This window comes from Drosophila nasuta, chromosome 2R, assembly GCF_023558535.2.
Source record: "Drosophila nasuta strain 15112-1781.00 chromosome 2R, ASM2355853v1, whole genome shotgun sequence".
Classification (NCBI taxonomy): Eukaryota; Metazoa; Arthropoda; class Insecta; order Diptera; family Drosophilidae; genus Drosophila; species Drosophila nasuta.
This window is the reverse complement of record NC_083456.1, coordinates 18261799-18284137: the sequence shown is the minus strand read 5'-3', so window position 1 is coordinate 18284137 and position 22339 is coordinate 18261799. Positions and strand designations below refer to the sequence as shown.

At 38.8% G+C, this 22339-nt stretch overlaps 3 protein-coding genes across 11 annotated transcripts; 2 read left to right on the top strand and 1 right to left on the bottom strand.

Annotated features, from left to right (window-relative positions):
* Window positions 1-936: 936 nt before the first annotated feature.
* Window positions 937-21760, bottom strand: LOC132785464 (sodium/hydrogen exchanger 9B1). Of its 9 annotated transcripts, none has more exons than XM_060791582.1 (11): window positions 21667-21760; window positions 19930-20232; window positions 11601-12030; window positions 5828-6115; window positions 5529-5711; window positions 5281-5456; window positions 5086-5192; window positions 2875-3063; window positions 2665-2808; window positions 2289-2390; window positions 937-1428 (listed from the first exon to the last, which is right to left on the bottom strand). In XM_060791582.1, the coding sequence occupies exons 2-11, from the start codon at window positions 20111-20113 to the stop codon at window positions 1159-1161; spliced, it is 2073 nt and encodes a 690-aa protein (XP_060647565.1). In that variant the 5' UTR covers window positions 20114-20232; window positions 21667-21760; the 3' UTR covers window positions 937-1158. The 9 variants fall into 9 exon arrangements, with proteins under 9 accessions (XP_060647565.1, XP_060647557.1, XP_060647559.1 ...); XM_060791574.1 differs by lacking the exon at window positions 21667-21760 and adding an exon at window positions 21266-21497; XM_060791576.1 differs by having other exon boundaries at window positions 938-1428; window positions 19930-20258; window positions 21667-21759.
* LOC132785466 (odorant receptor 94a) lies at window positions 7279-8572 on the top strand. The gene is made up of 3 exons (XM_060791583.1): window positions 7279-8021; window positions 8078-8444; window positions 8519-8572. Exons 1-3 carry the CDS (start codon window positions 7279-7281, stop codon window positions 8570-8572), a joined length of 1164 nt encoding a protein of 387 aa, XP_060647566.1.
* On the top strand, window positions 9755-10972 carry LOC132787684 (odorant receptor 94b-like). Its single transcript, XM_060794924.1, has 2 exons — window positions 9755-10846; window positions 10919-10972. Exons 1-2 carry the CDS (start codon window positions 9755-9757, stop codon window positions 10970-10972), a joined length of 1146 nt encoding a protein of 381 aa, XP_060650907.1.
* Window positions 21761-22339: the final 579 nt, after the last annotated feature.

Here is a 22339-nt window from a genome sequence, read left to right as displayed (position 1 = left end):
TGTGCAGTGCAGGAAAACAACATACAGTTGAAAATATGCGCAGCTGGATGAGAATAAAACTGAATCACTAAAATGCCATGCAATGATGCATTTTTCCTTTTTCATTTTTCTCCTTTGCAGTGTTTTTTAGTTTTCTTTTTTTGTGCTTTTAATTTATTTCCTGCTTTGTGGAAAATAGAAAATCCAAATGCGTTAGCTCAGCTGGCCGCAACATGCAAGCGGCCATAACAATGGTTCAGCTTTTCACTCTCTCTATCTCTCTCTGTCTTTATCTCATTGCCCCGTTTGCAATGAAAATGTGTAGAAGAATTGCCTGCCGCCAAGGACAAGGCAAACTCCATGGACATTCACAGACAGTTTTCAATTAATAAAGCTTTTGATGCTCCACATAGTTCATCAAAGGTGTTCTGGACTCAATTAACCCATCTTTTAACCCTTCACAACTCTCTGCAACATAAATCTTTTTTGTTAAACAGACATTAATATCCAATTTCATATTTTTTTGTGCTTTTGTTGTTGTTGGCATTCTATTTTAATGCGCAGACAGCGCGTTGACTGCACAGCAAAGCATGTTAAGCCCCTTTAATTAATTGAAAAACCAATTAGGCAAAATCCAGGTCCAGGGATTAACAACAAAATCTCGTCATAATTAGGTGCCGAAAATTCACAACACAAAAAACAATGAAAATTACTACACTGCAAACTGTGGGTCATTTTTCAAGCATTTCCCAAGCTCAATATTGTTTTTGGATACGAGTTTACGAGTCCAATTTCCTAAGTCCGGCTGGATTAACGCACTCAAAAAACTTTGACACTTTGGTGCAACTTTTGTAACGAGCTTCAAGTGCTTAACTCGAATATTGCTTTTCTCTTTCTTTTTTTTTTGGTTATTGCTAAACGTGTCCCAAATCTAAATGTAACAATAAATTGTCAAATTGCCTTTAATTATTTACATATATTTTGTAAGCTGACAAGGGCAACATTAAGTACAACAGTTCATAAAATTAGTAAGTACAATACAAAAACACACAGGGAGATTAAAAATAATTAATTAATTAAGTAAACATAATGAAATGCTAATTACTGCGCCTAACCCACCACCAAGGAAAATGCTTTTTGTGGAGTGTTTTCGAAGTTTGGAGTTCAAAGTTTGAAGTGTTATGCACTCTTTTGAGTGTTTACTGTAGTTAGTTCGGCGACATTATTAAGTGGCGATGATGGCGGCGGTGTCACTGGCGTTTCGGCCGTGTCGACGGTGTCGCCATGTTTAAGCCAAAATGGCGCAAGACGTAGCATCAAAATGGCACCCAATGGCGCTGTGAAAATAATGGCCAGCACTGAAATGATGAGCACGTTGCTGGCCAATGCCAATCCGCCGTCAACGTTGTGAGTACGTGCCAGATCCAATGCGACGGGTCCCAGGGCAGCCTGTTGTCCAAGAGAAATGAAAAAGAAACGAAAGTGGAGAAAAGAAAATGTTGAGTATCGCATTATGATTATGTTGCATGAATTTCTTTCATTTTTTTGTGTTCAGCTTGAGAGTCTCGGCTGCGTATGAGTGATATGCTGTCGCAAATGCTTACGGAAACGGAAACAGCGACAGAGACGTAGACGGAGACGGAAACAGCGGGCAAACGAAAACGGATTAAATGAAGTTGTGCTAAAATTTTAATTAAATCACAAAAAAGGTTGACAGTGAAATATGCACAAGCAGCACAAAATCCCAACCGCATATTAGGCAAAAAGGAGAAAAAGAATATATGCAAGGACTACAACAGAGTGTGTGTGTGTGTGTGTGTGTGTGTTATACACTGTAGTTAACTCACACAAGCTCGTTGCTTGCAACTCGAAATAAGGCGCATGTTAAAAAGTGTCAGCAACAGCAGGTTGGCAACTGCAACGACAAAAGTGTAAGCAAAACGTACTCTCGTAATGCAACATTTACATTCCGGCCAAACCGCAGACTGGCAGCCCAACAAAAGCGCGTAAACCACACACACTCGCATACAGAGTCACACACACACACACACTTGTCCTCTTGCGGTTCAACTACAGACAATGGTCAGGCAAAAAGGGAAGGGGCAACAAGGACACAACATGATCTGCGAGTATACGAGTATAACTTAAGCATTTGGGGAAAACACAACATAACCCAAATAATGTCTGGACGTACGGACACAAACAAACAATGCCAAACTGAAATAAAAACTTTCAATGTTCCACGTTGCACGTTGTGTGTTGCCGACGTTGTGGCGCGACGACGTACTGGACACGGAAAAAAAACTTACTTGGACCGTTGCTTTGGGAAAACCGGAAATTGTAATGTAGGCACGTTCCTTTCTCGACAGATTTCCGCCATATGTGGATAAATATGCAAAAGCCAAACGGAACTGCAACGAAAAGAGAGAGAAAATGAGAGAGAGAACGACTTAATACAGACTCACATAAATGCAGTTGTCTGTGTTTGTGTGTGCCACACTTTGTGGCAGGTACACCATTTGAATTGCGGCTAAGAACATTTTCATTTCAAAGCCTTTTTTTTCTATGCATGTTCAGAGCTTTTGTTCTGCGGATTGGCCAAGCCACAGAGAGTTTTGCTCTCATGCAAAAGCGAAAGAAATTAAATACGTGGCTTGCAACATATGTATGCCCCATTTTAATTACCAAACTTCCGAGCAGGACCAACAATGCACCATAGCCCAACACACGACCGTCGAGAACATTGAAATTGATTTCCTTGCCAATGAGCGCAAACGAAACCGGTTTCAAGAACTTCCACAACAGATCAAGACGCTTCGGCACGCTTGCCTGCAACAAAAAAGAGTTCCGTATTATTGACAATTGATGCATAATTAATTCTTCTATCTAACTTACCACTTTATAAGCCTCCAATTGCTGAGGTGTCATCTTCAGCTCCTGCCGCTTCCAGCCGATGCCGGCAATAAAAGCCATCATCACACAGCCCAATGCACCGGCGGAAGTAAAGCCAATAACACGACTGCCCATCACAGCGATGGTGCCGCCCAAGATGGTCAAGCCAAAGCGCAAACCATTCGCATAGACCTGAAATATATATGAAATTGTTAGTATTCTCATCGAGAGCCCAGTGATATGAAAAAAATTATGTCATTACAGAAAAAATAAAAGAATTTGTGCAAAGAAACGTAAGAGCATTTATACACCTTCCAATTTAATAAGACTTATTCAGATAGACATAGGACAAGACACTTCTGTAATATATCTTGAAATCACATTAGACAACAAACTTACTTTTCTTTTATAAACCCATCTCTTATAATCTCTACGATGGAGATAGGGTGTGATGCGGACAGACGGACTTGGCTACACCGTCTCTACTATTGCCGATGAACAAGAATATATACTTTATATGGTAGGAGATGCCTCCATCTGCTTATTTCGTATATTTCTTGCTGGCACAATGTTATAATACCCTTCTATCCTAATGGTATAATAACCAATACCAATACGTGTCTCATATCCTTTCATAAACAAAATAAAATATAGTATTTTATAATTAATTTTTCATTTAATATCTTTTTTTCTTGATATCGCTAATACATAAATTCATAGATATCATCCAGAATCTCAAAATAGAATGCTATATAATGTTATGTTTATTATTAATTATTTTTCTTAATTTCTTTTAATTATCGCTAAATTAAGTTAAGTTGTCTATAATGCTCCTTACAGTTTTGTTATGCTTCGCTAAGTTTAAGTAGAAAATTTCCTTGTATACTTTTTTGATTTTTGTAACATAATAACCCCATTTTCTAGTAAAGTATTTTTTCATTAAAAAAAACCTAAATTATTAAGTATAAAGAATCATAAAGCAACTTTATAAACGCGCTGCGCTCTCACATTGCGTATACATAATATTCAAATGTTGCTTTTGCTGTCGCTGCATTTCTTTTATTAATTGCGTTAATTGGTTCAAACATTTTTTTGTCGCATTCTTGTTTTATCCAACTGCATGTCACTATCTTGTTGCTTTTCTATTCTTTGCATGTTTGTTGACCACGTCCAAATTCCATTTGAAGTGCATAGTTGTTCATTACACAACATTGCGAAGACTATTAGCTGGTATTATTTGCATTTACAGCATGTCGAGTTCACTTCTCCCTTTTCTTTTTTTGTAGCGATATTCAAGAACGTAGCAAAGTCGTATACTACTTACTGCGAAATCATAAAATAAGATCGCATTATAATAATAAAATAAAAGCTGTGCTTCGGTAACTGCCACACAGAAACTGAGGCTTGATGACAGGCACAGGCACAGCGTGGCGCAGCAAAAGAGAGGAGAGGGGGGAAAACACCCACAATAAATGGCAGTTGTGTTTGTCGTGGTGGGTGGCGTAAAATATGCAACGATGCAACCAGCAAAAGGATGCAAGTGGCGCGTCTTGGCGCAGAGCACAGCGTGACAATTTTTGTATGTGTGTGTGTGTGGCGGCCATGAAACTTGCACAGGCGAAAACAAAAGTTATGAGTGCTCCGAGTGTGCGATTGTATGTGTGTGTGTGTGTGTGTGTGTAAGTTTCTGCCAGTTCAAAGGCATTCAGTGCCACCCATGGCGTTTGATTATGCGCGCCATTAGCGGTGTAAGTTGCGGCAATGAGTTTTGTGGTTGCAACGTAACGCTGCTGCTGCTCTGCTGCATGCAACGCGCTGTTGCCATAACTTTCCATGGACGGTGGCAGTAACTGTCGTCGCAAATGTCGCCAGCTCCAGAGCCATCGTCATCCGCGTCGCCGTTTTTGGATGTAAGTGTCTTTTTATGCAAAATGCACAAGCACACACGCAGTGCAACAGAGATAGCAATAGCGAGAGAAAGCGAGAGAGAGAACGATTGTATTCTCACATGTATGCTAGCTTTTCTTTTCTTTCTTTCCTTCTCAGCATTTTTCACAGCCACCCACTGATATTGCAGCGCGAGTTTTGCATCATTAAATGTGCTGATTGAGTGTGTAAGTGTTCAGTGAATGCGCATTTTGAGTGCATCGGAGAATGGGGACACACAAAAGTATGCTGTAGTGAGGCCCATTGTCTGGGTCTAGGTCTGCTTACCGCATTGCGAGACGGCAAATAGTGCAGCATCATGCCATAGAGATAACCAAAAACAAGTCCAATACCAATGCCAATGGGACCTTGAAGCACTTTTTGCGTTAGCGAGCCTGAAAACAAACCAAAACGAGTATGTTAAGCAATTTCTGAGTTGATGTCGATGTGAGTGCTCTCATACACACACACACACACACGTACTTGACGAGAATATGACGCTGATTATGACGCCAAACATAAAGATGGCCACAACATCGTTGCATGTGGTCATGGCATAGATGAGCGTGTGTATGCCGCTGTTAAGGCCAAGGCGATCCTCCTTCAGCTTCAGCATGACGGTGACAACCACGTTCGGTGATACGGCCGTGATGACCAGCCTAAAAAAAAAAGTAGACGGGAAAAAAGCCAAAGAATCACACATACTCCAGGCAAACTCTTTTGCAACTCACCCCAAGGCAATGCCCCACAGCCAGGGCATCGAGAGCGTGTAGTAGGCCAATATGGCTATTATGGCCACCTCGACGATGGTCGGCACAAGTGTCAGTCGCAGTATCATAAGCCAGAGTCGCCTAAATGCGCTGCCATCAAGTCCCAAGCCGGCTAACAGCATGATATTGATTAAAGCCATTTCTCTGCAAGGCGAAAAAAGGCGTAGACAAGCAACCACAATTTTGAAAATAGCTTTTACGCTGCCGCAATCCCAGTTCCAGTCCCAGTCGCAATCGCAATCACAACCACAAAAACTTACCTCAGAAAGAGCTCAAAGCGTTCGTATCCCTCGAAATTGGCCAGTCCCACATTCGTGTAGACGACGCCAAAGAAGAGCATGCCCAGCATGTCCGGCAGATGCATAAAGCTCACCAAAATGCCCGATATCTGGGCGCCCACAAACAGCAATATGATGCGCATGATGGCCGTCGAGGGTATTGCATATTCGGGCAGCAGGGCAAAGCCCAGCGCCCACAGTCCTAGGAATATCACCAGCAGAGCAGCGTGCTCGGAAACTAGACTCCAGTGCAGCACAAAGTGTCGCCACCTGCAGAGGAATAGAATGCCCAGAGTGTGTGGGACAAGTTTAAGAACCTTTTACTTTGGCCAACAGTCGACAACTGAGGGAGTTCATAAGACTTGTTAACTGGACAGAGCCTTATGTGCTGCACCATTTAGAATGGGTAAGATTGTGAAACTGGGTATGCTAGTTGTATGGGAAGGTATGTAACGGTTGGAGTGAATTTCTGACAAAGCTGAAGACTATTTTTAAATATTTAAAACGAATACAATATGATACAATTGTGATTGTGAAAGGTTGTGCGAGCTGTATGCTTAAAGATGTCTTTAATACTTTAAGAGTTCAAAAATAAGAGCTTAATTACTGTAAGGGATAAAAGAAAATTTAGAATTTTATAATGTATTCCTGACAAAGTTTGCGGTTTTTTTATTGAATATTGCCAAGAATACTGCAAAAGAGTCTGCTTGTTGTATAATGTATAAAATTTATATAATGAATTATCATTTGTTGTAGGTTTATGCCATAAACTTACAATAAACATATATAACATATGTTTATCTGCTTAGAGAATTTCAGTCAAATTTATTAAATGCTAAATTTACCTTATTCTGCTGATTTATCATAATATTCATTTTTAAATTATGATACAGCTTTTATTAAAGCTATAAATTTAAAAACAATATGTTACAATATTTTAATATAGTTTGTTAAACAAACTAAATAAATCAACCAATTCAATAATTTTAAAGTCTTCTTTCTATTCTTGTTGATTCAGAATAAATTACTTTAAATAGTTAACAAAAAATTTGGTTTTCTTTTAAATTAGTACGTAAAGCATTCATATAACAAATGAATTAATATATATTTAAGAAATTTAGTAACTAAGAAGTAAAATAATTGAAGCGTTCAGGATAAGAATATGAATTAATTATAATTAAACTATTGTTATGCAGAAAATATGTTTACTTTTCTATTCCCATATCTAATGAGTGCTTCGCATTCGAGCACACTCAACTCGCTAACACGTTTTCGTTTTGGTTACTGTCAGCGAGCTAAAGCACGGATAGGAATAATTGTCCTTTCGTGTACGTTTGTTTAAATTATGAAATCCTAATTGCTGCTAATTGCCCCTTGGCAACACAGCTACAAAAAGGCAGCGCGATGCAGAGTGGAAACCAAAAACCAACTTAATGGAGCAGCACAAGGATCGCACAAGTGCTGTGCACTTGTTCCTCTGGATCATGTGCATCTTTGGCGTGTGGCCCTGGTCACCGTCCAATCGCAATGAATTGCGAATTCTTGTATTCGTGAAGCAGAACTATCGCTATCTGCTGCATTTGCCCTGCACATTTGCTTTCATTGGACTGATGTGGCTGGAGGCATTTGTGTCGAGCAACCTGGAGCAGGCCGGACAGGTGTTGTACATGTCCATCACGGAGGTGGCGCTCATTGTGAAGATTGTAAACATCTGGCATCGACGCACCGCTGCCTGGCAACTGATGCAACAACTGCAATATGGTCCGGAGTATGAATTACGTTCACAGGAGGAGTTTAGCTCCTGGCAGAGGGAACAGTGGATGTTCAAATGGTGTTTCTACCTCTACAGCTTGGTCAGTCTGGGCGTTGTCTATAGCGGCTGCATTGGTGTGTTATTCCTCAAGGAATACGTGCTGCCCTTTGCCTACTTTGTGCCCTTCGAGTGGCGGAATTCACATGGCTATTGGTATGCCTATGGCTATTGCTTTGCTGGCATGACTGTCACCTGCATCTCGAATGTGACGCTGGACATGATCGGCTGCTATTTCATGTTTCACATATCATTGCTCTACCATCTGCTGGGATTTCGATTGAGAGCTCTCAAAGATGTCGACAATGAGCATAAGTTTGCTTACGAACTGCGGCTGATCTTCAAGCTGCATCATCGCATACGCAGGTATATAAATTTCCTATGAATTTCCTATATTATCTAATTCTCTTTCTAATTTGAAGTCTTACTATCGAATGCCAGCGACTCGTCTCGCCCTACATTCTGTCGCAAATCATATTGAGCGCCTTCATCATCTGCTTCAGCGGCTATCGACTTCAGCACGTGGGAATTCGCGCCAATCCCGGCCAGTTTATATCGATGCTACAGTTTGTCAGCGTCATGATCCTCCAGATATTCCTGCCCTGCTATTACGGCAACCAAGTCACGTTCCATGCCCATCAGTTAACCAACGAGGTCTACAACACCAACTGGCTGCAGTGTCCGCCACACACTCGCAAGCTCCTCAATGCTTACATGGAGCACTTGAAGCGCCCCGTGAAAATTCGTGCTGGCTTCTTCTTCGATGTGGGACTACCCATTTTCGTAAAGGTGCGATTTCCCAATTTGAATTTTCCGTAAATGAATTTCTAATTTATCGACACGCTTTTTATTACCACTTGCAGACCATCAATAATGCGTACAGCTTTTTTGCTCTACTGTTGAATGCATCGAAATGAATGTGAAATGCGGCATAATCTAAAAATTGTAATACTGCAACATTCTATCTACAACTACACTCGAGTATATAAATTATACTTCTATACTTAATACTTTGAAAATAATAAAATAAATAAACATAATTTGTTAATACTTTAAATTACATTTGCAACAAAATTTGTTCTACAATATATTCCAAATAAATAAAATTAATATTATACAAAACCTGTCATCAATTTTTTGAGAACTTTTGTTTTGTTGAGAAGAGATTGGTTATGACATTATTACCATTACATAAATATAATTTATAAATACAAACCTTTTTCCTAATATTTATCTTAATACTCTTTATCTTTTACTATAGAATATAGTTATATTTGAGTTTATATTTAAACTAAAATAAAATAAACCAACCAGAATTTATTTTTGTTTTCTAAGATTTGTTGGCACCATAATTTACAAGTTGGATTCGCTAATTAGATAACTAAATACTTTTATATCATATGGCATCAGTAACCCTTTGCGCATACTGTCTCTGTTAAGGTTTGTCTATTACTGATGGAAAATCCGAGTAGGATTTGAAGTGTGGTAACAATTGCGTGACTGATTCAATATGTGACAATAACAAAATCGAACAAATTAGCTTAATCATTATGTCAGCAAGTTAATTATTGTAATTGCTTTGGTTTTAAATTTGTAAATATGATTACACAGCAATTAGAAAGCTCTCCAGGGCTGGCGCAAATGAACTGGCGAGATGAATGGAACTAGTTTATTTTCCATGAAAATGAAACGAAACGAATGAAACGGAAATGAGCGGTTAATTTGAAAGAGTGTGACTGAGAAATACCCTTTGGATAACAAGGAAGAGCAATAGCAATGATTTACATACAAACATATGTATTATAAAAAACAATTTAAAGCGTATACGTAATTTTTATCTTTAGCTGAACATCTATCGATTTTTTTCTGGAGATGATCGAGTAATTATAAATTTTATTATACATATTACTATCTATCAAAAATATCTTATTTAAGCATTGTTATGCCACAAAATATAGGGTAAATAATTGGTTGGGTAGGAGTCAATTGCCTTTCCAAGAAGGTTCTATACAAATTTTATGAAAATTTTGGTTCGACAAGTCTATAAAAGGAGTTTTTACCGAAGGGTCTCTTATTGACCAGGCGTTGGCTAGCTTAAGATGTCTACAATCGAATTTTGGAATCGCCCATCGCCGTTGCAAAATTTACTTAAACTGCAACGTTTACTTGGCCTCTGGAAGTGGCAGCGATGGGATGAAAATGATGCCTGGAATTGGCTGAAGCGTTTTTATCCATTCGCTCTGCATCTGCCATTGACATTCACTCTGATTGTACTGACGTGGCTGGAGATTCTAACCTCCAATGATTTGGAGCAGACTGGCAGAGTAATCTACATGGCGTTGACAATGTTGCCGCTGTTGATAAAGCTCATCAACATCTGGTATCGACGCATCGAAGCCCATCATTTTATGGACGAGCTGATGAAGTGCATCGAGACGGAAGATGTGCATTTACTTAAAAACGAGGAAATCCACTTTAAGCGCATCTTCTACGCATATCTAGGAGGTGCGCTCACCGTGGCATTATTTGGTTTCGTCAGCGTGTTCTTCCAGGACACATATGAGCTGCCCTTCAGCTACTACGTGCCCTTCGAGTGGCGCAATCCAGAGCGTTATCTCTATGCCTGGGGCTACAATGTGCTGGCCATGACTCTCAGCTGCACAACTAACTCCTTGCTGGACACCATGGGCTGCTATTTCATGTTTCAGATTGGTCTACTCTATCGCTTTCTCAACATACGCTTGCTGGCTCTGCAGCAGAAGCCGGAGCGCGAAGCTCTGCCAGAGCTGCGACGCATCTTTCAGCGACACGCTCGAGTTCGTCTTCTAACACGACAATGCGAACTGCTCGTCTCGCCCTATGTGCTCTCTCAGGTGGTGCTGAGTGCCTTCATCATCTGCTTTAGTGGCTACCGGTTGGTGCAAATGGGTTGGCAAGAAAACCCCGGATTATTTCTGGCCACGCTGCAGTTTGAGGCCGTGATGATCGTGCAGATATTTCTGCCCTGCTACTATGGTAACCAGTTGACCATCAACGCCAACCAGCTAACAAACAGCGTGTTCAACACCAATTGGTTGGAGTACTCGGTGAAGACGCGCAAGGAACTCATCTGCTACATGGAATTTCTCAAGCGACCTGTCAAAGTGCGTGCTGGCATCTTTTTCGAAATTGGTTTGCCCATCTTTATGAAGGTAAATTGTGAATCACTTGATGAAAGTGGCCCCGCAATTAAAAGTGTTATCTCTTTTCTCTGTTTCGTGCAGACCATCAACAATGCCTACAGCTTCTTTGCGCTGTTGCTGAATCTATCGCGTTAACTGCCGCCCATTTAATGTAAATGCGTCTCGCAATTTATATGCCACGTTTTGCACCATAATCATTGTAGTAGTTCTTGCGGCAGATCCACTCTCTTGGCTGCTGGTTGCTGGTTGCTGTTGGCCACTAAAGCCAGCCACTTCAGCAGCTATTAAAACGGGGTGTCACAGCCAACAACAAAATAAGCAAAAGCAACAGCCAACAGCCAACAAATAAAGCACTGCATTCTGGACAGCCAGACACCGGCTGAGTCAGGCGGTGTTTCCTGTGGCACCAAACGGAAGCACGCCTTACCAAATCTACCAGCAACAGCAACAACAACGACAAGTGCGCCAGACATTGTTAGCACATAAAAGAAATACACCACGAAAATATAATGTACAACAAGAGTAGGCAACAACAACAGCAAGAGTAAAACGGATATACGAAAAACGCGTGCAATGCAAGTGTGAAAGTCTCTATGTGCTCTGCTGTGTTGAGCCGGAAATGCATTCAAAGGGTTAAGCAAATGTGCACAAAGAATGAGCATGAGAATGAGAGTGAAAGAGTGAGAGAGTGTGAGAGGTGGAGACACAACATTCAATGTCTAAGCGCTCTCCCTAGTTCATACATATGAGCATTTTCACTTACCATTTAGGTCCTTTGTAGTGTTCGCCCTGCTGCGTTGTGTTGTAACCCGTGCCATTGTCTGTGTTGCTTCTGTTGCTGTTGCCATTGTTGTTGCCACTGCCACCGCCACCGCCGGGGGGAGCATTTGGTGTTGTATTTGTTAAATTTAATGATGTCGGCGTTAAAATTATTGTTGCTGCATTTTGTGCCTGTGTCTCGCCAGCGACAACAGCAACAGCAGCAACATCTGACGTGCCACCATTATTGTACTCCTCTGGGAATTTTTGTATGTCTAATTTGGTATGTGCTGGCGGTGCAGCTCCGCAACCATCATCGCCATCAGTAGCAGCAAAAGCCGGGTTCTCTGGCATGTTGTCACTCTGCGACACTCTATTGTTCGCCGGCAATTGTTGTTGTTGCTGTTGTTGCTGCTGTTGCTGGTTGCGCTTGCCTGTAAGTAGCAAGCAGATTTAAACGTATTTAAATGGATGCCCCTTGAAGTTGAAATGCATGTATGTAAATGGCTTTGCCGTTCGTGCACTCCCTTCGACCTTGTAAATTGGTTATAAGTGCCAGAAAGCTGCATTTAACCCATTTTGCATTCATTTATGCTGCTCATGCATGACTAAAATGTCAGCCAGAAAGAGAGGAGAGCAAACACCTGCCACATCCTCATACACTCTTAGCTCCTTAGCGAGCGCCAGGAGTCATGTAAGTTGAAATTGTAAAATGCAGCCTCTGCCCGCCTTTATGCCACTCAAGACGACGACAGCGCGTTGATGTCAAACTAAAGATTGCAACATAGATTGACAGCCGCTGATTGCGCTGCCGTTGCGACAGCTGCGATGGCGACTGCTAAAGGTGACGACAACGACAACGACAACCAAACCCGAACAAGAACAGCAACGACATCAACGACGACAACGACAACGACAACAGCAGGAAGTTGTCTTGGGGCTGTCTTGGGTTAAAGTGTTGCAATTGCCGGCTTGTCTCCCACGCCGACGTGGCATAATTGGCATTATTGTCACAACGACAACTTGACACTTTCCCTGACTCTGACTCTGACTCTGACTCAGCGATTGCGACTGCGACTACAACTGTGGCTGCCACTTAAGTGTTGCAGGTGCAAAACATAAATATTTCCATTGATAATGAATGCTGTTAATGCCAGCTTTACACTACTTTTCCTTTTGCTGTCTACCTTAATGGCGTGTAATTGAAGTAAATTAACTATTTATTTTGCATCTCTGAACTCTCGACAACTCGCTGTTAAAGTACATGGGAGTTTATTTAATTTATTCACGAAATTAGAACCGTTCCCATAAGTATTATGCAAAACTCTGACTCTGAATCTGACACTTCGAAATCAACACTTAATTTAATTCCCATTTTTGAAGACCGGTTTATCTCCAACCAATTTGTCACCGAGCCGCGACTTGTTAATTGCTCACAAATATTTGGTGTCAATTTTTTGTTGTGTTGCCTTTTCTTGTGAATCGACGATGGCTGTTTGTGTTGATTGATCACGTGCCAATTATGGATCAATCTCTATCATGCGACATTTGGTTGAAAGCTCTAACCAATTGGCAAGGTTAATTAACTTTCCTTGCCACAGGCAACAAGAACGAACCATGGATAAAATTCAAAATATTGCTCGTTGCATATTCATTTTATTTTATATTTAAATTTTTTAATAGTTTATTGAGCGTACAAACAAATCGAGAAAGCGAATTGCACAAATATTTTGCAGCATTTAAACAAAGAGCTTGTGCAATATGCAATTGAAGGAATTTCACAATAAATTCAGAATAAATAACGTATGCGATATGTACTATAAACAAATTTAATATTTTTGTTGACACGCAGCACAAAAAAAACGCCACACACACTTTTAAAAATAACTTTAAACCTTGACAAAAAAAAAGTGTGTTTTCACAATATTATATCTGAATCTGAACACGGCACAAAAGAGACTGAGTTTGATTTCACGTTGCACTAAGATAATTGATTTAAATTTATAATTTATGCATTCTAAAAGTGTATCTATGATGCACTCGTATCTATAATTTCTGGGTAATTTTCATGTAAATAAACCACATTACTTAAAAATTACCACAGACACACACTTTAGAATAATCGTTGGGGAACAACGTCAAGCTACGAACGACTTTCCGACGACCTACCACACCGAAGCGATAAGAATTAATGGAAGTCAAATAAAAAGTACAAAAAAAAAAGTATATACAAATTCAAAATAAATCTTAATAATCTCGCTGATCTGATGCGCTCCAGACGACAACGAACAACTGACAGAGCTCCAAGCGAATCAGTTTAATCTCTGTGAATACCTCTATAGATACCGACATACGGAAAGGGAGAATATCTATTGTACACACACACGCACAGTTCACTATTGCAATATCTTATGCTAATAAAAAACATAAACGAAACTGTCCACAATACACTCTCGCAAAAAGTCCGCTCTATTGCCCCGATTGGTCGATTTCCCGATTGCTCGCGTGCCAACTGAGCTACAATGCTCTGCCGACATTCGTTTTTCTAATTTGTTAAATTAACAATTTAAAAACAACACAGACTGAGAGCGAGAGAGAGCGGCATTGAGGCCGACGAAGCACGACCAGACGCTGAGAAAATATTATAAAAAAATATTTTCTTAATGTTAAAAACAATAAAAGTGAGACAGCGACAAGGCAATCTTTATGAAGCCGAAGAATGAATACACTTTTACACTTTCAATAAAATAATTGTTAGCATCAAAGTTGCCAGTTACAAGATACCATACCAAAAAATACTGAAATAAACCAAAAGCTATTTTTAGTATATCGAAATCAAGTAAGAAAGCTACCCACTACCCATTTTTAATAAAAGCAAGACAATGCGATATTATTATTAAAATATACCGAATTAAAATACCGAAAATACTGAAATAGAATAAGGGCTAAATTTGGTATATAGGTATACTAAACTTTCATAAGTTATTGACTTACATTTTTATATATGAATACCAACAAATACTAAAATACGGAATGCTACTTTCAGTATATTAATATACTAATTCTTTCTAAAGTAATTCAGTTATAATGCACTTATGATTTATCTGTTTAGCATATCCTACTTTTTTACTCTATGACTGAATAATAAGTAAGATTTTAATAAATATTGTAAATCAGAAAACAATAAAAGCAAGCAAGTTTTATTTACTTTGTAGAAGATAACAAAATAATTCGCATATATTCGCGATTTTACGTTATATTTGCTGCTGATCTTTATCATGTTTTGTAAATGGCAAATAGCTTTGTTTAATATTCATTAAGTGTTAATATGTAGAAAGCAACATGAGTCAGACACGTAATGAAGGGTTAATATAATTATATAAAATATATTAGTAGAATAAATAAAAAATTATATTACACTACAAATATTACATATATGATAATTAATTAGGTATATCAAAAGATATAAGAAAAGGCTAATCTAAATATAGTTTTGCCTTAAGGTCTAATTCTGATAATTTCAGATTGATGAGGAAATGAGCAAAATTGTAATTTGTGTGCTTTCCCTCATCAATCTGAAATTATTAGAATCAAATGGAAAATTTAATTAACTATTTGATTTGCAGAACTTGTATCAAACACTACTCTAGAGTTCTTTAAGGAAATTGCATAAATAATGCAAAAGCTAAAGATGTACATCAATAATTCGAACCTTGGCGCTGGGAAATTTCCAAATTTTGAGCTGCTGTCATTTCGCAGGCAGTCGGAAACGGCGTAGCGTTAAAATTATGTTTACAAGCATTTGCTTATCAATTAATTAGCCATAATCAACAGTATAACCAATGTGCGTTGGCCAAATATTTACCATTTGAGTACGGTTCGGTACAGTTTCAGTTTTGTCATGGGGCACAACGAGATGTTTCCCCCAAAATGCTGCGGACTGTTCTCAGCTCTAGGGTTATATCAAATATTTACAAGTTCAATGCGAAGTTCGTGTTTGAAGTGCAACAAATATTTAACATTCCCTAATTAATTTTAAATATCTTCGCTTCGATGCTGAGCAGCGCAATAGCAAACTGTTCGCGCTTGGTTAGTTAGCCCCCACTTCACTCTCCAGTCTGCCACCTTCACAGCCTGTCTTCTCCACCTCCTTTCAACATTTATGAATAATGTGCCGCATTTAAAAGTTTTTGCGGCATGGCCCTTTCCCTTCCCCTTTTTCCTTTTTTTGTTGCTCAGCCTTTCATAAATTGCGCAAGGTGTCAGCAAAGATAGCACAAGGAGTGTGCTGCACTTCGCGACGTTGCATGAGGCAAGCTTTACTTGCCGCTTGCAACAATCGGCAAGCGTATTCTCGTCCACTCTGTATGTGTGTGTGTGTGTGTGTGTATTTTAGTGATATTTCATATTCATGCACTGCACTTAACACAAAAAATTGTTATGTACTTGTGGAACTGCAAGTTGCACAAAGTCATTAGGGTTTCTTCTTCGTCTGTGGCACCAACTTTAAGATATACGCTCTTAAATTTTGATATACACCTACGGCGCTCCTCGTTGCTCGCTGCTGGCGGACAAAACTGGACTCCATTGAATATTATTCTTGCAAGTCAATTTTCGAGAATATCGCAAGAACACTTGAGGCCAAAATATTTCGTGTAGTTTCCTCCACATCTTCCACCCCATCTATTTTACCATCCTTCTCTCTCGTTTTTTTTTTGTTAAGAATTCCGAGTTATTTATATGCGTAGTTTGGTTATCATTGCCTTTTGAGCTCTTGCCAGTGGCTCTTTTTGCCATTTAAACTTGCCTTATTTTCTGGAACTGACCACCACCGGCAACTAAAGAAAATAGTTCAAAAGTTTTTCCCCCAGCCAAGTGTATAAATGAACAAAATTTTTGGTTTCAATTATTGCAAAACTTTCCACACAAATAATAAAACACAGAACGCAAAAGAAATGCCTAAAAATTATTCAAACAGTGGAAAGAGATAGATCGGTGAACAGGCAAACATTTTTGACAATTTTACTTTATTTGCGACAAACTCAAAAAAAAAATATATATTAAAAAGTTACAAAGCTCAGGTATTGCTTTAGTTGATGTCAACAAATAAATATTGAAGCTCACTCTCAGTGAACTGGTGGCTTCTGAATGCAGTTGTATCAATTATAAATACGTCTGATAACTTCATTCAACTTGTTTGAGTTTGCTTCGCAGATTTGAGCTTACTAATGTCTCTGAATTTGTAGACAGACGAGTTTGCAAGTTTCATATGTTATTTATTTTTTATTCATTTATACGGAGAGATGCATTTTATTTTTGTTTGGTGAGGCAATCCTCAATCCTGTGTACCTTTAGAAAAACGTATGTACACAAAATACATATTTATATCTGGGAGATACTCGTCTGGAGCAGGAAGAAGGAGTTTTTTTTATCGTAGCGCAATGTCAGCACATTTAAATATAATTTCTTTTCAGTCGCATAAAGCCAGAAGAAGACGAAGTGCTGGGAACGAGTTTCACTTGACAAGCTTTGTGATTTAGTCGGCGACGGCTGTTGACGCTTTTAAGCTCACTTCCAGACATCCTCCATAGAAAACTGAGCTGTGTGACTTCTTGACGCACTGGAGTTACGCATCAGTGATTCGATCTAAAGTCAAACGGCACAACATCATGAATATACGATAGCGTACTATGCCACATTAGTGGATGGCTCCAAAATATACATAGGTTTGTGTATGTAAAGCTGTAATCACTGGCCCAGTCTCAATCTCAGTTTCAGATTCAGATGCTGATGCTGATTCGTATTTAGTTTGCGCTTAAAGCAGGTCAGCCATGATATGTAAACTGGAATGCTTGCATGTCCATGTCCATTCATAAAGCATACATAAATATGGGGACAAATTGGAAATTGGATGAAAGAAAAGAGTTGCAAGAGAGGTAAAGCACTGAAAAGTCGTCGTCACACTGCAAATGCAAAGCGCTCTATTAAACGTAGTTTAGTAATTGGCTGTTGCTGCATTAGTAGTTGTGGTGGGAGGTGGAAAGAGAGCGGGAGGCGCCTCGGCTGGTTGCTTCGATTCAACTTAAGTGACTCTGGGCAAGTTAAAATCCAGCTTGAGTGCGATACACAACGTACAACTGCCAGAGGGTCTGAGCACGACAGCAGCAAGTCAGCATCAGAGGCAACGGCAACGGCATCAGGCAACGAGAACGTCAGTGGCTCAATGCAAATGGCATCAAAGTGAAACCAACCAACTCGACGCTGTTCCATGTGTGTGTGTGTGTGTGTGTATGTATGTGTACATGTGAAAGGAGATTATGTGTGGCACGTCAAATGAAGCGTCGGGCGCCTTGACTTGCCTCGCATTCCCGTACAGATGCTGCTTTGCCACTTACTCAGTGTGTGTCGTGTTGTGTTGGGCTCGTATCATGCATGTGCTGAAATTTTCCTATTCATTTGGCAAAAACTGTTGCAAACGAGAGACATGCGAGACGAGGCGAGCTGAGCTGAGCTGAGGCCGACGTAGTCATTTATAATTGTTGGGCAAACTCTGCGTATACGTAATATCAACATATGCATGCGTACTGCATGCAGTTTTGTATTTATATTTGCAGTTTTTGCTGCTGTTGTTGTTGTTGCTGCTGTTAAGATTCATTTATCAATGGTGACTTTGTGAGTGCAAATCGTTTTTCATGCTGCAGATTTAAGTAAACAGAAATGTCGCCATTTTCCCAAGCTATATTTATAGAGGGAACCCACGACCACCGCTCCTCCCGCTTGCCACCCACGCTTGCAACGTGCTGACTTAAAAACCTTTTCCGTTTTTCCCCAAAAGCAGATGTAGAAAAACTCGTCGACGTGCCACACACATTTAAATCGTTTTCATACAAATAAATATGGCAACGCATTTAAGCATTCATATGAATACGGATTTTGTGTATGTTGCTACATTATGCTCATATATAAAAACATATATACTATATATAAGTAAATATGCAGTCAATGGAACAACGCATAAAAATTGAATTCGGAATATCTTAATTTTCGTTTTTTTGCCAAGGCTCGCGAAATTTGGATGCACTGGATGCGCAACTTATTTTCACTTTATTCATGTAAAATTCAGAATGCGAAACGCAAAGTGCAAATTCGTAAGCTAAAGCTCAAAATTATCAGAAAATGCAGCTCGCGAAAAATAACCGAAAAAGCAAATTTGTAAAAGCAATGTAACAATAATAATAATAATCATAGTTGGGATCTTACAAAAACAAAGAGCGAATAACTTTATTACAACGCTGGAAATATGCGCGGCTGTAACAACAAACATTATGCTCGGACAATAAAAATAGCGAAGAGTGTGCAGAGAGCGAGTATGCTCGACTAACAGATACTCTGTAAGGCAGTAAACTGCACTCTGTGATTGATAAAGTTGTTTAAACGCAGCATCATATTTGAATCGGATGTCTTAGGACAACTATCTGATACTCTTTACACTGATTTTATGGCCAAGGGAAATGGAAAACGTTCAGCACGCTGCCCAGCAACGGAAATGTCAGAGCTGCAAAACTGAGACTAATGTATGTAGATGAAGACATACCATGTGTATATATGTAATTATCTGTCTATATACGTATGTATGTAGTAGAAGCAAATCCAAGCGATATGGCATTTATGTAGAGCGTTGCCAAGAGGCTTGCATACACATGTCTGTCACATAGTCTGGATGGCGCCAATGCAAGTCTTGGGAGTAAAATCTTCATCGCTTCATGGCTGAACGTTACATTGTAAGTGAAACTCAGACTGCAACGGACAGACGCTGTGGATCAGACTGAACTTGGGCAGCGTCGTCGTCGTCGTCATTGTCGGAAAACAAAAGCTTTGAATAAACAATGTGCACACCACACACAATCACACACACACACACATAGACGCTTTCACATGGGTACAACAGTGCGTATGTGCATTTTGTGGCAGCCAACAGCGGCGTCAACTCTGACATCGAGCGGAATGTCTGTGTGTCATCATGGCGCCGACATCCTTGTTTGCCAGTATATTCTACACATCATACACATACATATAACACATGTGTGTGTGTGTGTGTGTGTGTGTGTGTGTTTGCAAGAAAATCATTTCCGGGTAAAATTATTTTGCTTTGGTTTGCGCTGCTATGCGCTGCATTCTCCAAATAGCTTTGACCATTTTTTCCGCTGCTACGCGATGCGTCAGATGAATTCCTTGCGATATTCGCACCATTCACACAGATTTTCAAATATCTTCCGGTGTAGTTACCCCTTTTTCTCATATTTTCAGTAGTTTGGCTATTGATATAAACTTACCATTTCCTGGTTGCTTTTGTCCCTTGCCCATTGGATTAGCACGTGGCGGAGGCGACGGTCGCTTTTGGCCATCCTCCTTTTGCTTTGATTGCTTCTCACTCAGCAGGTGCTCATTTTCGGGCTCCATATCCATGATGCTATTCGTTGCAGTCTCGCTGGCGCGTCTCAGTAATTCCACTGGCATCTTATTGATGTCAACTTGTTCCTCCGTCTCGTTTAATTCACTGCCAAATTCATCCACAGCACTTCGGCGAAAGCTCTGCAATATGGGTCCGTCGTTGAGTGCCAATGTATCGAGTAGGTCTAAAATTTGCAAGGAGTAAGACAACCTGATGTAACATAATTATAAAAATATGCATTAGGTTTGCGCATACAACATGATTACTTAATATTGAATATCATATATTGAATATCATAATATTGAATTATCATATTAATTTAGAGTATATAATCCTACAAATTTAAAAGCTTCTTAATATAAAACATTCTATAAAACATTAAAAAATAAGAAAAATTAAATGCTTAAACTACATAATCATTTATGAGCCCATATTATAGAAGTGGAATGTTTTGCTTATTGTTTTTTTGTGTGGCGATCAAGTTACAGAATACCACAATTTCACTTTTAAGTTAAGAAAACTTTCAAATGCCATTTTTATATTATTTTTTTAATTTTATATTTTTAAATTATTTTAAACAAATTTTTTTTCGGAGCACATTTATAATAAATTTCGAAATTTAGCTGCCATTATCTGGCTAATATAAAATTATTATTATTCAATTTGAATATTTCACAAATAATGAAAGATTCTTACAATATTTCTAGCGAATCAAATACATATAAAACAAATAATATTAAATTACTCAAAGATCCTAACAACTACTGCTTACCTCTAATTAATATTTACTTTATGAAGAATCCTTATAATGTTAATTATCTTTCATATGTAGAACCTTGAATACATCTCTTTTATGATATGTACTTTGCTGTTAACTAAATTTGTTTATTAACTATTTTTTTTAATTTTTTAATTCAAATAGTTAAAAGTTTAATATTTTTAAGTAAATTTTTATCTGTAATTTATTATTATAATAATATTAAATAAAGATTTTATTAAATTAGACAGTTTTGAGTGACTTGACTATTAACAAAATTTATACTTCAAAAAATTATAGGAAACATACACCAAGTTTCTATATCGATATCTGGATTATACGTTTTAAGTAAGGAGCTTATGTTATACGATTCACACAATAATCATCTGCTTATTCGTCATCGCAATCATCATCAACCCACATAAATAACTCACGAAATTCCTCAAATATCTGAACTCACCAGTCTGTCTAATCATGTTTATCTACTGCACGCCAAAAAGAAAACACCAAAAGCACAATAACAAAACGTGGAGAAGAGACTTCAAATGACGAATGTGACGCAAGCGATTGACCGTCGAGCAAAAAGGAAAGAGCAATAAATACGCTCGCGAAAGCAAAAACGGTACACGAGACAAATGTATGTATGTATGTATTAGAAGAAGAAAAGAGAACAAAGTGAACTTAACGACGCCAGCGGAGCACCGGCAATGCAACGAGCACCAGCTAAGCTCTGCCTTGAATAACAACGATATCTTACAACTTGTGGACAAACACGGATTGATATTATTGCCATTACATGTTTGTTAGCACATTAATTAAAAAATCTAATTCAAACAAATATCACTAGCACTAAATACATACCGATATGGTAGCGAGTATAAACAAATGAACGTAGACGCGTGTGTTTAACCACGAATGTGAGAGCGAGAGGCGCGCGCTGTGTTGACGGCGACGCTCAGCGACTAAAAACTAATTGCCAAACAGATGACACACACGCACACGACACACTTACCAACACACGTACACACACATAAGAAATATCAAACGCGCGAAAAAAATAAACAAAGAGCACTAACAACTTGAAGAGTAATTATTATCGACTAATCTATACTGTGTACGCTTTAATACTTTAATTATTTAAGCTGAATGTGCATAACTACAGAGAACAAGAAATATTTCTTAAATATACACAATCGTTCAGCGATAAAATCGCTTATTATAAAATAAATTACTTTATTATGCATGTTTAAATTTAAATAAAGTCGTTAATTGGCATGCGCCTTCTTCTCACATTAGAGGGTATATCGAAAGAGAACTTGCGGAAGAGTGAGAGCGCGCAAAACCGTTGCCATTTCCAAACAAACAGACATATGTACACATATATGTATGTATGTGTATGCTTGCTCTTTGGTTCAATACGTGACTACGCATGCATTGACGTACAGTTCAGACATATTCACACATTACACTACATACTGTTGTTCTACACAAATTCTGATGAAGAGTCTAGGCAAGCGCACGTTGCCCCATAACA

What these genes read in the sequence shown, in the direction of transcription:
- LOC132785466 (XM_060791583.1), top strand. Translation starts at nt 7,279, where the DNA reads ATGGAGCAGCACAAGGATCGCACAAGTGCTGTGCACTTGTTCCTCTGG. An exon ending in CTGCATCATCGCATACGCAG is followed by an intron (nt 8,022 to 8,077) that starts GTATATAAATTT and finishes TCTAATTTGAAG; the next exon opens with TCTTACTATCGAATGCCAGC. An exon ending in GACTACCCATTTTCGTAAAG is followed by an intron (nt 8,445 to 8,518) that starts GTGCGATTTCCC and finishes TACCACTTGCAG; the next exon opens with ACCATCAATAATGCGTACAG.
- LOC132787684 (XM_060794924.1), top strand. Translation starts at nt 9,755, where the DNA reads ATGTCTACAATCGAATTTTGGAATCGCCCATCGCCGTTGCAAAATTTA. An exon ending in GTTTGCCCATCTTTATGAAG is followed by an intron (nt 10,847 to 10,918) that starts GTAAATTGTGAA and finishes TGTTTCGTGCAG; the next exon opens with ACCATCAACAATGCCTACAG.
- LOC132785464 (XM_060791574.1), bottom strand. An exon ending in CTGTGGGGCATTGCCTTGGG is followed by an intron (nt 5,457 to 5,528) that starts GTGAGTTGCAAA and finishes TTTTTTTTTTAG; the next exon opens with GCTGGTCATCACGGCCGTAT. An exon ending in AATTGGAGGCTTATAAAGTG is followed by an intron (nt 2,809 to 2,874) that starts GTAAGTTAGATA and finishes TTTTTGTTGCAG; the next exon opens with GCAAGCGTGCCGAAGCGTCT.